Genomic DNA, 12,548 nt, shown 5'->3' with positions numbered 1-12,548 from the left:
AGATTCATGCATGGCATGAATCTATCCATGGCTGCCGCGGCCACCCCCTATTCATGCTTTCAGGGCACCGGCGCAAGAATTACAGCGGCCAGGGGTTTTTTTAAGCCCCGAGCCAGAGGCTCTAATAGGCTTCAAAATAGGGTGGGCTCAGGACGCAGAGAGTGCGACCAGAGCCCACCCAGATGTGTTGCTACAGTGAATGAATATTCCCCTGATGAAGTCACGTGAGCGTGCCGCTACGTGTTGGGACAGACAGGCACAGGAAGTGACGTCAATGTGCAAGCTCGCCGCTCATGGAGATTAGCTCTTTACACTGTTGTTCATGTGAGTACCACAGCTGTTCATTTTAATAAAGCATTGTCTGGTTTTACAATACTACACTATCTGGAACCCCTTTTCTTTTATATACCATAGGGGTAAGCCCGGGAGGGACACCCATGATGCTCACTGGCTCCAAAGAAGTTCCGTTACTATATATATCGTAGTGGGAACCATCCATCAGGAGAAAGAGGCCCCGTAGAGGATTTTCGTTTTATGTTATCCACAAGAAGTTTACAGCGTGACCTACTATACTATTCAGGATCTTCACTGTTATCTTCATATGCTGTTACCTTACAGCTGTAAGGTGAGAGGCCACCCTGCACTGAGGTGTCACTGCACAGAAGACAAAAAGACACTTATATTTATTTTTGCATATTGCACAGAGTGTTAGAGGGGATCCAGCACTCTATTCACCCCCTTTCCCATTGCCAACCTATTTATTCAGGACATTTGTTAAATTTTTTAATTGTGTGCAATATACTGTTTGGACTTCATCACAACCTCATTGTCAGTCTAGTCACACAGTACTTTATTTATGACTGTAGTTATTACATTATTTGTTTATACACTGTTTGGATTTTCTTATGATATATGTACTGCTATTTATTGGCTTTTACCACAACATCATTCACTTATTTAATCACTTTTGCATTCATTACTAACAGTGCAGCACCATTTGCATACAATCAGAATCCATGTTTCATTTTTGGAACTGCATAAGGCCTGGTTCACACCTATGCATTTTTCAGTGCTTTTCAGTTTTGCCGACACACACTACAGTTCATTTAACATGGTTTCCTATCGGTACCACTCACATCTGTGCGTTTTCCACCGGTGTGTTTTTTTTGGAAAGGGTCCGGGACTTTTTTTCTGCAGCATGTTGCATTTTTTGCATTGCCTTCAATGGAAATGCATGAAAAACACAGTACTTGCATTTTTTAGACTTTTTTAGGCTTTTTTAAAAGCACATCAAAACCGCATGTGAAAAAAAAGAAAAATGCACCGGAAAAACGCATCAACTGCAACCTACATAGATGTGAACCAGACCTAAAACGATAAAGGGAAACAGATTGGTTACTACTGGCAAAAAAAGTTCCTAGTCTCCATAACAGAGCGATTCAAACAAGTCCAGCACCATTTTTAACTAGAGCAAGTTTGTAGACTAATGACAGTACTGTATATAATTCTCAAATAGATACCAGCTTCAGCAAGTGCTAAATTATTTTTATTAAATACATCCACAAATGTTTATCTGTGGTTTACAGGGCTATACGTTTCCAAATAAATGCCAAGCCAAACACAAGCAAAATAGTGGAGAAATGTAATCCAGCTTGGGGATATTCAGGGGCATTTCTCATTACTATAGGCCCTGTAAACATACCAGTGATTACAACAAAGCACAGCCATTTAGCTTGCAACCAATAAACGTTCTTCTCATCATACGCAATTATCAAATATTAGCACAAAATGCTGACACGTTGTCATGGGCAAGCTTCCAGAGTGCCGAGTGCCTTAAGAAAACACATATATCAACAGAAAATCAATATTTCCCAATTTAGCAGAGTGGCCACTTTATTCCAGATAAAGCTTCTGTTCCCTTGGAAAGAATTAACGGCCATTGTCAGATGTGGTCAGTCCTCCGCAAGACGGGTAACGTTCACTTACCATATTGTTCAGGTTTTAAATCCACAGGGGATCAGAAAATTCAACGTTAACATAGCAGCCATCATCAACATAGCACCATAGAAAGTGATAACGAGAAGAGACGGTTCACGGTCACTTACCTGGAAAGAGAAAAGGACAAAATTTGAGCTTGCTAATCGCAAAAGGCTAAGCTCTTTACCATGCTACTAATTGGTCTGGACACAAAGTAGGATCAAGGCCTGACGTGGCAAAAGGAAACAGGAGTGTTTAACCTTGGGGTGAGGGGGATATTTGATGGAGTGACACATTAGAGACGAGAAAGAATTCATTTATTGAACAGAAACATTCAGACTGTTTAAGGGATCGCACAACAGATGAGACAATGGGGCATGTGATGGATATGTAAGCATCTCAGGTCTCGCTGTGGTTATCCCTTCAGGAAATATCGAATGATCGCAGCGAGATCTGTGGCAGCTTTCTCTCTTTGTAGGCCAGCCGGGTGCAGGTTGTTGTTGGGAGTCTGCCAGTGATCTCCTAGGCAACTGACATCTCAAAGGAGCCACAAATAGCAGCAAACCCCAGCGTGCTTACTGGTGTCGCGCACAATCCTATCCTGCCTGACAGCAAACATGCAAGTAATCTTCAAACATGCATTGTGCAAACAAACGTAAATCTGGCTTTCTTTTGACTAGCTGGAATTCACCACTTCATTGGGGTTTGATACAGAATTTTATGGTGACTGCCACTGGTTAAGGCTAGGTTCACATCTATGCAGGTTGCGGTTGATGCATTTTTACTGGCGCATTTTGCATTTTTGAACATGTGGTTGTTGTGTGTTTTTCCGTTTTGTTTTTGTTAATAGGAATAATAGGAAAATATCACAGTTGTGTTCATGTAGTGTGACTTTACACTCTCTGGCACTCAGGTAGCATCAAAGGCACATCAAAGTTGTACTACATGAACAGAACGGTCGTACTTTCCTATTCGCAACAAACCCCCCCCCCATAAAACGCATCAAAAACACAACACTTGCGTTTTTGGTGTGGGTCCACAGAAGTCTATCACATGCAAAAAGCAACCTGCTGCGGGAAACAAAAGTCCCTAACCCTGTCCAAAAACGCAGCGGCTGTGAACGTGTCCCATAGAAAACCATGTTAAAGGTGCGTTTCTGCAAAACGCATTAAAAACACATTGGTGTGAACCAGGCCTTATATCACTGTGAAACAGAACCAAATTGCCTATCCTACAGTAACCAATCAGCTTCTGTACCATACTAATCTTCTAGAACCAGTGGTCTCCAAACTGCGGCCCAGGGGCCAGATGTGACCCTTTGCTTTCCTTTATCCAGCCCTTAGGGCACTATACCTCCCACTGACACCAAAGAAGCACTATTTATCCCACTGATACCATAGTTGGGGCATTATTCTTCCCACTGACACCATAGTTGGGTTTATAAATCTTATTACACAAGATTTACACACCTTTTGCCCAAGATCCACACATTTTTCTTAGCGGATTCAATTATAAAACGCTGTGAATTCTGGATGAAAGTTGTGTGAATATTTTGGGAAATCATTGATAGTGGTGTTTACTGGCAGTACATTCATTCTGTCTGCTATTCAGAGCGCTGACTAAAAGGAAGACATCTCTCCTTGAGATACAATCATCCTACAATTCTACAACCCAGGATCAGGGCCATCTTTAACACTGATTGGACCCTGGGCAAACATTTTCTTGGGCTCACCCAAATCCACTTATCAACTATTTGCAGGCAGCGCAGATTCAAGGGGCAGCTGCTTTGGGCCCCACAACAATGACTGGGCCCCAGGGCAGCTGCCCCTTTTGCCCTGCTTTAAAGATGGCCCTGCCCAGGAGCAGAAAGGACATGGGCATCACTCTGATGGGTGTACTCCTGTCTACAGACATTCATCTGCAGCATTCTGTTTATGTGGACATAATTTACCAATCATTGGAAGGTCTGTGTACAACTCTGGGGAGTAAGCAAGTGCAGCCTGATATACTGAGTACACAGGAGATCTATGAGAAGGAAATCATTGAGTTATTTGTAGTGATCACCTCCCTGGGACAGTGTGCTGAGGACTGCATTTCTTGCCTATTGACATTTGCACTGGCACACCGTCTATGAATAAAACATTTGGAATGGATGCTGAGTGTGTGTGTAGTGATCCCAGGAGTGTTCATGTGATGGATGCAATCAGCATACATGATGATGATGATGAAGCTCTCAGAGCTCACCCTCTGTACAGTGTTTGCGTTGACAGCGGAGTGCGAACTCCACCCACCTGGCCTGGCATAATCACATCAACCAATGGCCGTTCATATAGGTGGGCATATAAGCGGCTAGTGTGAGTGACGCTATGATGGAGGTGGAGTATTGAACAGTGAACCGGGCATGGCAAGAGAGGTGCTAACAGGGAGAAACGGAGCGAAAGGCAGGCGCTAGTAAGGAATAATGGGACGCAAAGCAAGCATTAGTGGAGGATAACGGAGCATAAGGCATGCGCCAATAGTAATCAATTCGGCGCTATGCAGGGAATAATGGGGCGCAAGGTAGGTGCTTAACAGGGATAAAGTCAGCGCAATACAGACAATTATTACTAAACCTAAACAAAGGATAGTTTATTTACAGTTTGTTATATTTATTTGTTAAATCACAGTTGTATATTCAACATTACTATATGAAATGCTATGTATACATAATAAATAAATATATATAAATGTAGTACCCTCCTGGTTGCTAGTGTAGATAAATGTAGTCTGGCTCCTCTGTATGCAGAGGAGCAGGGGTTAATTTGTTTTTAGACTGTGCAGTGCTTCCAAGGCTGTGGCTCAGTTACCTCCCCCTGGCTTCTAGAACTTAGAGGGTGGAGGAACAGAGCCTGCAGCCTCAATATTTATAGAGTTCCCACCAATCCCAAGGGAGGCGAGGTCCAGAAGGTGAAGGAACAACCCATAAATACCCAGGAGCCTGGCAATCCGGGTACAGAGTCCAGTTGTCTGGAGGGATCCCTGTGCTTGTAACCCTAAAAAAATAAATAAAACAGGTCGTGGCGGGAGGGGGGGTCAAGCCCTTTCAGGCTCTAAAAGATGAATTTGCCCTCCCCAATCACATGTTTTTCAGATATCTCCAGATTCGTCATGCCCTTCAATCCCAATTCAGTAATAATATGCCCGCCCTGGAGGTGGTGACTGTCACTGACCTTCTCTTAGGCGACGACCCGAAAAAGATGATCTCCACCCTATATAATACCCTCCTGACAACCGTAGCCACTAACCATACTCAAAACCTAAGGGTTCAGTGGGAAGCTGATGTTGGGACCTTGGATGACGACCAGTGGGGGGACATGCTAGGGACCAGTGCAAAAGTATCCCCGAAACTATCAGATCGCCTCACCCACTTATACATTCTCCACAGATCCTATCTCACCCCTGCACGCATCTGCAAGTACAGACCGGACGCCAATTCGGCCTGTTCTCGCTGTGGTGACACCTCTAGCACCTTCTATCACCTGATTTGGTCTTGTCCAATCATTCAAAATTACTGGCTGCAAATAGTTAAATTTCTCCACGATCAAATGGGCTCTCCTCTGACGCTGTGCCCTCGCCAATGTCTACTTGGCCTGCTCACAGTATCGGAGGAGGAGAAATAGCTATCAATATTCATGCAGGAGACCCTCTTCATGGCCAGATTGCTCAACAGTGGCTTCGGCCTAGCCCCCCAACAGTGCAGCAGTGGAAGAGGGCGGTGAACATCGTCCTACCCTACAAAAAAGTTCTGTATTCCCATCGTGGATGCCCTGCCAAATACCATAAAATATGGGACAGATGGATAAATGAAGCCTCTACATGCACAGACTAGCAAACCACAATACTTGCATGTGCGATGGCACAATATCTCCTACCTCTGCATATGTCCAAACTTTTAGCAACTCAATGTAAGATATGTACCCCGATATTGGCTTGTAATGACATGTCACAATTATCAATGTAAAAGTCTGTGCCTTTGACATCAACAATTATTGTGAACTGTTAACCATCACCTGTAAGATGTACTGACTATTATGCTCAATAAACTTTATTTCTGATTAAAAAAAAAATAAATAAATAAAAGATCCTGCTCCTTTAAAGCATGATATACAGCATTGTGACTGCGCTGTGTAATTTGTCCCTCTCTATGCTGTAAACTACCTGGTTAAGCCTGTCTGTTCCTGTGTCCCCCTATGTGAACCGACCACAGTAATTATGGCTGCTGATCCATGATACTGTGGTCAGTTTTTATGTGCCTCTGCCATCTCGCAGTCTCTCCCTCTTCCTCTCCCTCCCTCCCTGCCTGTTAGCTCGGGAGTCTGTGTATGAGCCATCTCCTCCTAGCCCCTCCCACTGCTAATTCTGCTGTGGCTGTAAAGTCATTGATCACAAATCCTGGAATCCCCTGTGTTACAGCAAGATATACAGAGCAGTGTTTATGTTTTTATGCAGCAATACCTTATTTCAGAGTGCCGCTGTACAGTCACGTGACCTCCCACCGCTCTTCTCCCAACTGACACCAGAGGGGAATCTTAGCCCCTCCCATTGTAGTTCTCAGATCAGAGAGGTCATGTGACTGCACAGAGGTGCAGTAAATCTAAGGTATTAAGCTGCAGAATTTTCAAAAATACACTACACTGTATATCTTGCTGTAACAGAGGGGATTCCAGGATTTGTGATCAGTGACTTTACAACTGCTTTAAAGAGGTTGTAAACCTCCCTTTATTATTTGTACCTATAGGTAAGCCTAGAATAAGGCTTACCTATAGGTACTGTAAATATCTCCTAAGAGTGTGCCGTTTAGGAGATATTTACTGTATACTGCATGGATGATATCATCCGTGCTCTCATGTGCTCTGAAGGAACGGTCACCCGTCTTCCGAAGCGTGTGCCGTGACCGACGGCTCCCGTGCACATGTGCGCGGGAGTGATGTCACACGGCTCCGGCCAATCACACAGATAGAGTCGGCTGGAGGAAGATGGGTGAAGATGGATGCGGCCTGCAGTGGGGACGTCGCGGGCTTTGTTTTGCAGATAAATGTCACATAATGTGCTAGTATGCGATGTATAGTAGCACATTATGCCTTTACTTTGCAGGGAAGAAAAAAGGGGGAGAAAAACAACAGACTTTACTTCCTCTTTAAAGTGGTTGTAAACCCTTTTACACCACTTGTACCTACAGGTAAGCCTATAATAAGGCTTACCTGTAGGTACTGTAAATATCTCCTAAACTTGCACAGTTTAGGAGATATTCACTATATGCGCTGCTGCCGACGTCATTGGCGCATGCGCACTGAAGAAACGGCCCGCTCGAGCTGTGCTGTGACTGGCGGCACCCGCGCGCATGTGTGGGAGTGACGTAATTGAGGCTCCAGCCAATCACAGCGCCGGAGCCCGCGAACCCGGAAGTAACTCCGGTAAAAGATGTCGGCCATGGGGGTGGAGTGCAGGCGGCACTGCAGGGCCTCATTATAAGGTAAGTATTTCATAATGAGCTAGTATGTGATGCATACTAGTTCATTATGCCTTTGTCTTGCAGGGTTTTTTTTTTTTCTTTTCGGAGGTTTACAACCTCTTTAAGCTGAAGACTTCCAGGAATCCAGACCCAGCCTGTGCAGCAGTGTGTCAGTACAGCACTACAGACTACTGGATTCAAGGAGCTACTTAAAGAGGAGCGCCAGTGTCCTGTGTAAAAATTAAAAGTCAGCAGCTACAAATGCTGCAGCTGCTGAATTTTATTAAACAGTGACTCACCTGACCTACAATCCAGCACCGTCCTCACCCAGGATAGTAATTCACTAGCCTTCAGGTTCCTGGTGCCAGCATCTTAACTGTGGGTACCCGGCTGTGACAGCTTCCAGCTTCACAGCTGGGTGCCCACTGGGCATGTGCAAGCCACGCTGCGCATTGTTAATGGTCCCACAGTCTTCTGGGACCTGTGGCGTGTCCCAGAAGACTGCGAAGGGGGAGGAGAACTTCCACTCCAATCGCCTAGGCAGTGGGAGTGGGTAACTGTCAAAATCAGATACCCGCCCTCTCAAAAAGTGTCATTCTTGAAAGAGGAGGGGGGGAGAGGCCTTAAAGCGGAACTTCCCCTTTTGGGTGGAGTTCCGCTTTAAAGGGACTAAGTGAGTATCTTCCATTTCAACATACCCCAAGGCTACAAAGAAGACAATAAGAACCCTTTCACACTGGGGCGGGCGTCGGCGGTAAAGCGCCGCTTTACCGTAGGTATGCGGCCGCTAGCGGGGGCGGTTTTACCCCCCTGCTAGTGGCAGAGAAAGGGTTAAAACCACCGCAAAGCGCCTCTGCAGAGGCGCTTTGCCGGCGGTATAGCCGCGCCGTCCCATTGATTTCAATGGGCAGGAGCGGTAAAGGAGCGGTATACACTCCGCTCCTTCACCGCTCCAAAGATGCTGCTGGCAGGACTTTTTTTACCGTCCTGCCAGCGCATCGTTCCAGTGTGAAAGCCCTTGGGACTTTCACACTGGAATTAAAGCAGCGGCTGTTTCGGGTCGGTTTGCAAGCGCTATTATTAGCGCAATAGCGCCTGCAAACCGCCCCAGTGTGAAAGGACCTTAAGACGCAATATTTTACAAGTCTGGGACCAGGGGACAGCTTAGAGCCAGCACAAAGCAGCCAGAAGCACCCCAGTATCTCTATCTTGGGACAGTAGCAGCCAGGTGCTTTGGTATTTCTGCCAGAAGCTGCACCTGCAACTTCAGTTTGGAACCTTTCTGTTGCTATTTTAGCTTCACCACTTCTCTCATAGATGGGCAGCACAGTTGGAGTCAGTTCATAGCAGCCAGAGGCATTAGCAAGTCCTCAAGTGTTTATCTAAATTAAAGTTCTTTGTTTCTGGGCATCCCATGCATCCCTATCCCTATTCAAGTTTACCCTTTTAAATAAACAAAACAAAATCAAATCCCCTGGACTGATTATTGAGCCCGTGAAAGTGCTTGGGGCCTGGCTGTGGGGGGAGCCCAAAATTCAGCGGCTCATAATACCATGAACTGTGATGTATCAATGGGTTGTAGACCATCTAATTGTACAGATTATCAGATGGTCTCTGAAGGGCTGAGCCTGCTATATAACATGAACATGTCAGTTAGTGAGTCTCCAGCAGTGTTATTGTCATCTCTGTAGTCACAGATTTTCAGGCCTCATTCACCTGGGGCATTTCAATCCATGTCCCGTGTAAATGCCATGTTTCTATCTGCACAGGTTTTCCGCACATCCCTGTGCAGGCAGCACCCAGGGTGCATTCTGGGCTGTGTGCCAACATAAGTGCATAGTTGCCAACTGTCCCGGATTTCCCGGGACATTCCCGGGACTTGGACTCCATTCCCGAATTTGTGGGAAATGTCCCGAGAAATCCAGTTCTCGGTTTTCGAAGCCGCCGCCGCTAGAGGTCCGCGGCCAGTGGAGACATTGTCTCCGCCGGCCGCAATTTTATTGAAGTTCAGGAAGACGGCTGGGGGGGCTAGACAGAGCTCCTGCGTCGCCGCCCACCCCCGCCCCGCCTACCCCCCACCCCGCTGCCAGTCTGATATGGAAAGAGGCGGGGGTTCTAGCCATGCTTAGGACACCTCTGAGGTGGGGGGGCGCACCGCTGTGGGACTCCTGATGTGAGGGGGGGCTCCACTGGGGACACACACCTGATGCAAGGGGGCCTCCACTGGGGACACCTGATGTGAGGGGGGGTCCACTGGGGACACCTAATGTGAGGGGGAGCTCCACTGGGGACACCTAATGTGAGGGGGGCTCCACTGGGGACACATAATGTGAGGGGGGCTTCACTGGGGACACCTGATGTGAGGGGGGGGTCCACTGGGGACACCTAATGTGAGGGGGGGCTCCACTGGGGACACCTAATGTGAGGGGGAGCTCCACTGGGGACACCTAATGTGAGGGGGGCTCCACTGGGGACACCTAATGTGAGGGGGAGCTCCACTGGGGACACCTGATGTGAGGGGGAGCTCTGCCGGGGGGACCTGATGTGAGGGGGAGCTCCGCCGGGGGGACCTGATGTGAGGGGGAGCTCCGCCGGGGACTCCTGATGTGAGGGGGGCTCCGCCGGGGACTCCTGATGTGAGGGGGGCTCCGCCGGGGACTCCTGGTGTGAGGGGGGGCTCCGCCGGGGACTCCTGGTGTGAGGGGGGCTCCGCCGGGGATTCCTGGTGTGAGGGGGGGCTCTGCCGGGGACTCCTGGTGTGAGGGGGGGCTCCGCCGGGGACTCCTGGTGTGAGGGGAGGCTCCGCCGGGGACTCCTGGTGTGAGGGGGGGCTCCGCTGGGGACATCTGATGCAAGGACGGAATCTGCTGGGACATCTGACGCAAGGACGGACGGCTGGTGGCAGGTGACGTGGCTAGTGACATGCTCAGGGATCCCACTGATTCTGCATTATGGTGAGTTGAATGATTTCATTTTATATTTCAATGTAATAATAGAAATAATGCACTTCAATCATCCTGACACCATAACAACCATGGTGCCGGGATGATTGAAGTGCTAACACCAGGTGTTTGGAGTATCTTTATCTGCTAATTGTTAAACTTTCTAGAATACACCTATTTTTATTGTGTAGGATCTGGGGCTGCTGTCCCGCTCATTTCCCTCTCCCCTTCTCCCCCTCTAATCTCTCTCCCCCTCTCTCCCTCTCCATCCCTCATTCATCTCAGACTCTAACCACACCCTCTTGAGCCACGCCCATTTAAGCCATGCCCACTATGTAGCATAAACCATGCCCATTTTTCGCAGCGGCGCACTTGTATATTTTTCCTAAGCCACGCCTACAAACGAATGCCCCGCCCCCTAATTATTGTACGGCTCCGCCTACAGCCACAAGAGTGTCCCACATTTTTTTTTTTACAATGTTGGCAACTATGTAAGTGTCACATTGGGAGCAGCAGCTGTGTCCCAATTGACAGCTATGGGACTGCCTGCACAGAGATGCACGGAACACCTGTACATCCTCATGCAGATATACACAGCCTTCACATGGGGCATTGATGTATACGCTCCCTGTGAAAAAAACCTTAAAGTATCTTTATGGCATTTTTTTGTGTTTAAAAAAGTGAGGAAGGGTTAAATCATTTTTCAAGTTTTTTTTCTGTCTACGTTCCCCACCCTCGCACCTATCTGTAATGGTGACCGTTTTCCCCGAGAGAGAACGTTAGGGGAAATCCAACATAGAGTTTTCTCCAGAAAAAGGAGGGAAATTTTCTAATGTTGACATTTGCTCAGAAAACAACTGTCTAAAAAGGGAATTCTCCTCAATCTGGGAGATTTCCTCTAACTCTTTGGGAATGGAAGTGAATGGAACAATTTTTTTAATGGTACACAGACATCAAATAATGACCCAACAGCAGGCTTTAACCTTTTCCTACTCTATCTGAAACAAACAAAAAGTATGGGCTACACACAGGCCACACAGAAGAGGAAGAGGCCCCATACTGACAAAGGCCTTGTTTACACAGGCTTCTAGAGAAATGCTCACCAAATGTCTATCCATTTTTATGATTGTAGTAAATGGGTTAGTACACACAGTCGGGGTTGGCTGTCACTTGGATTAACCACTTGCCCTCCAGAAGGTTTACCACCATGACCAGGGCACTTTTTGTGATACAGCACTGCGTTACTTTAACTGACAATTGCGCAGTCATGCGACGCTGTACCCAAATAAAATGTATGTCCTTTTTTCTCCACAAATGGAGCTTTCTTTTGGTAGTATTTGATCAAACTCTGCTTTTTTTTTGCGCTATAAACAAAAAAAGACTAACAACTTTGAAAAAATATATATATTTCTTACTTTCTGCTATAAAACATAGCCAATAAAAAAATTGAAAAAAATGGAATTTCTTCATTAACCACTTACCTACGGGGCACTTACACCCCCTTCCTGCCCAGGCCATTTTTCAGTTTTCAGAGCTGTCGCACTTTGAGTGACAATTGCGCGGTCATGCTACACTGTACCCATGTGACATGTTTATCATTTTCTTCACACAAATAGAGCTTTCTTTTGGTGGAATTTAATCACTGCTAGGTTTCTTATTTTTTACTTTAAAAAAGTACCAAAAATTTTGAAAAAAATATTTTTTTTTACTTAGTTTCTGTCAGTAAATTTTGTAACGAAGTAATTTTTCTCCTTCACTGATGTGCGCTGATGAGGCGGCACTGATAGGCTGAACTGGTGGGCATTGACGAGGTGGCACTTATGGGCACTGATTAGGTGGCACTAATATGCCACACTTATGGGCACTGATAGGTGGCACTGATGGGCACTAATAGGTGGCACTGGTGGGCACTGAGAGGCACTGATATCACAGATAGGCAGTACTGATGGGCACTGATGGGTGGCATTGATGGACAGCAGTGATAGCCAGCACTGTCTGGCATCGCTAATGGGCACTGATTGGTGGCACTTGTGGGCAGTGGTGGGCACTGACTGCTGGCACTGATTGGTGGCACTGTTGCCGCTATATTGTAATCAGGGCACCATTGGGCAGTGCCCTGATTACATGCCTAGATGCCC

At 46.7% G+C, this 12,548-nt stretch overlaps 1 protein-coding gene across 3 annotated transcripts in view; it reads right to left on the bottom strand.

Annotated features, from left to right (window-relative positions):
* ANK3 (ankyrin 3) overlaps positions 1-12,548 on the bottom strand; it is a 902,861-nt gene that overhangs the window by 540,089 nt on the left and 350,224 nt on the right. Inside the window, exon 1 of one of the 3 annotated variants that reach the window (XM_073596287.1) lies at positions 1,987-2,008. The exons of the other annotated variants lie outside the window; for them this stretch is intronic. Within the exon in view, the coding sequence (XP_073452388.1) occupies positions 1,987-1,989 (3 nt within the window). The 5' untranslated portion in view covers positions 1,990-2,008. Of the gene's footprint in view, positions 1-1,986; positions 2,009-12,548 lie in introns of those variants that run through there. 3 annotated transcript variants of the gene reach the window in all.

This window comes from Aquarana catesbeiana, linkage group LG08 (genome assembly GCF_042186555.1).
Source record: "Aquarana catesbeiana isolate 2022-GZ linkage group LG08, ASM4218655v1, whole genome shotgun sequence".
Classification (NCBI taxonomy): domain Eukaryota; kingdom Metazoa; phylum Chordata; class Amphibia; order Anura; family Ranidae; genus Aquarana; species Aquarana catesbeiana.
Note: the sequence above shows the minus strand (reverse complement) of the source record. Positions and strands in the feature narration are given on the sequence as shown.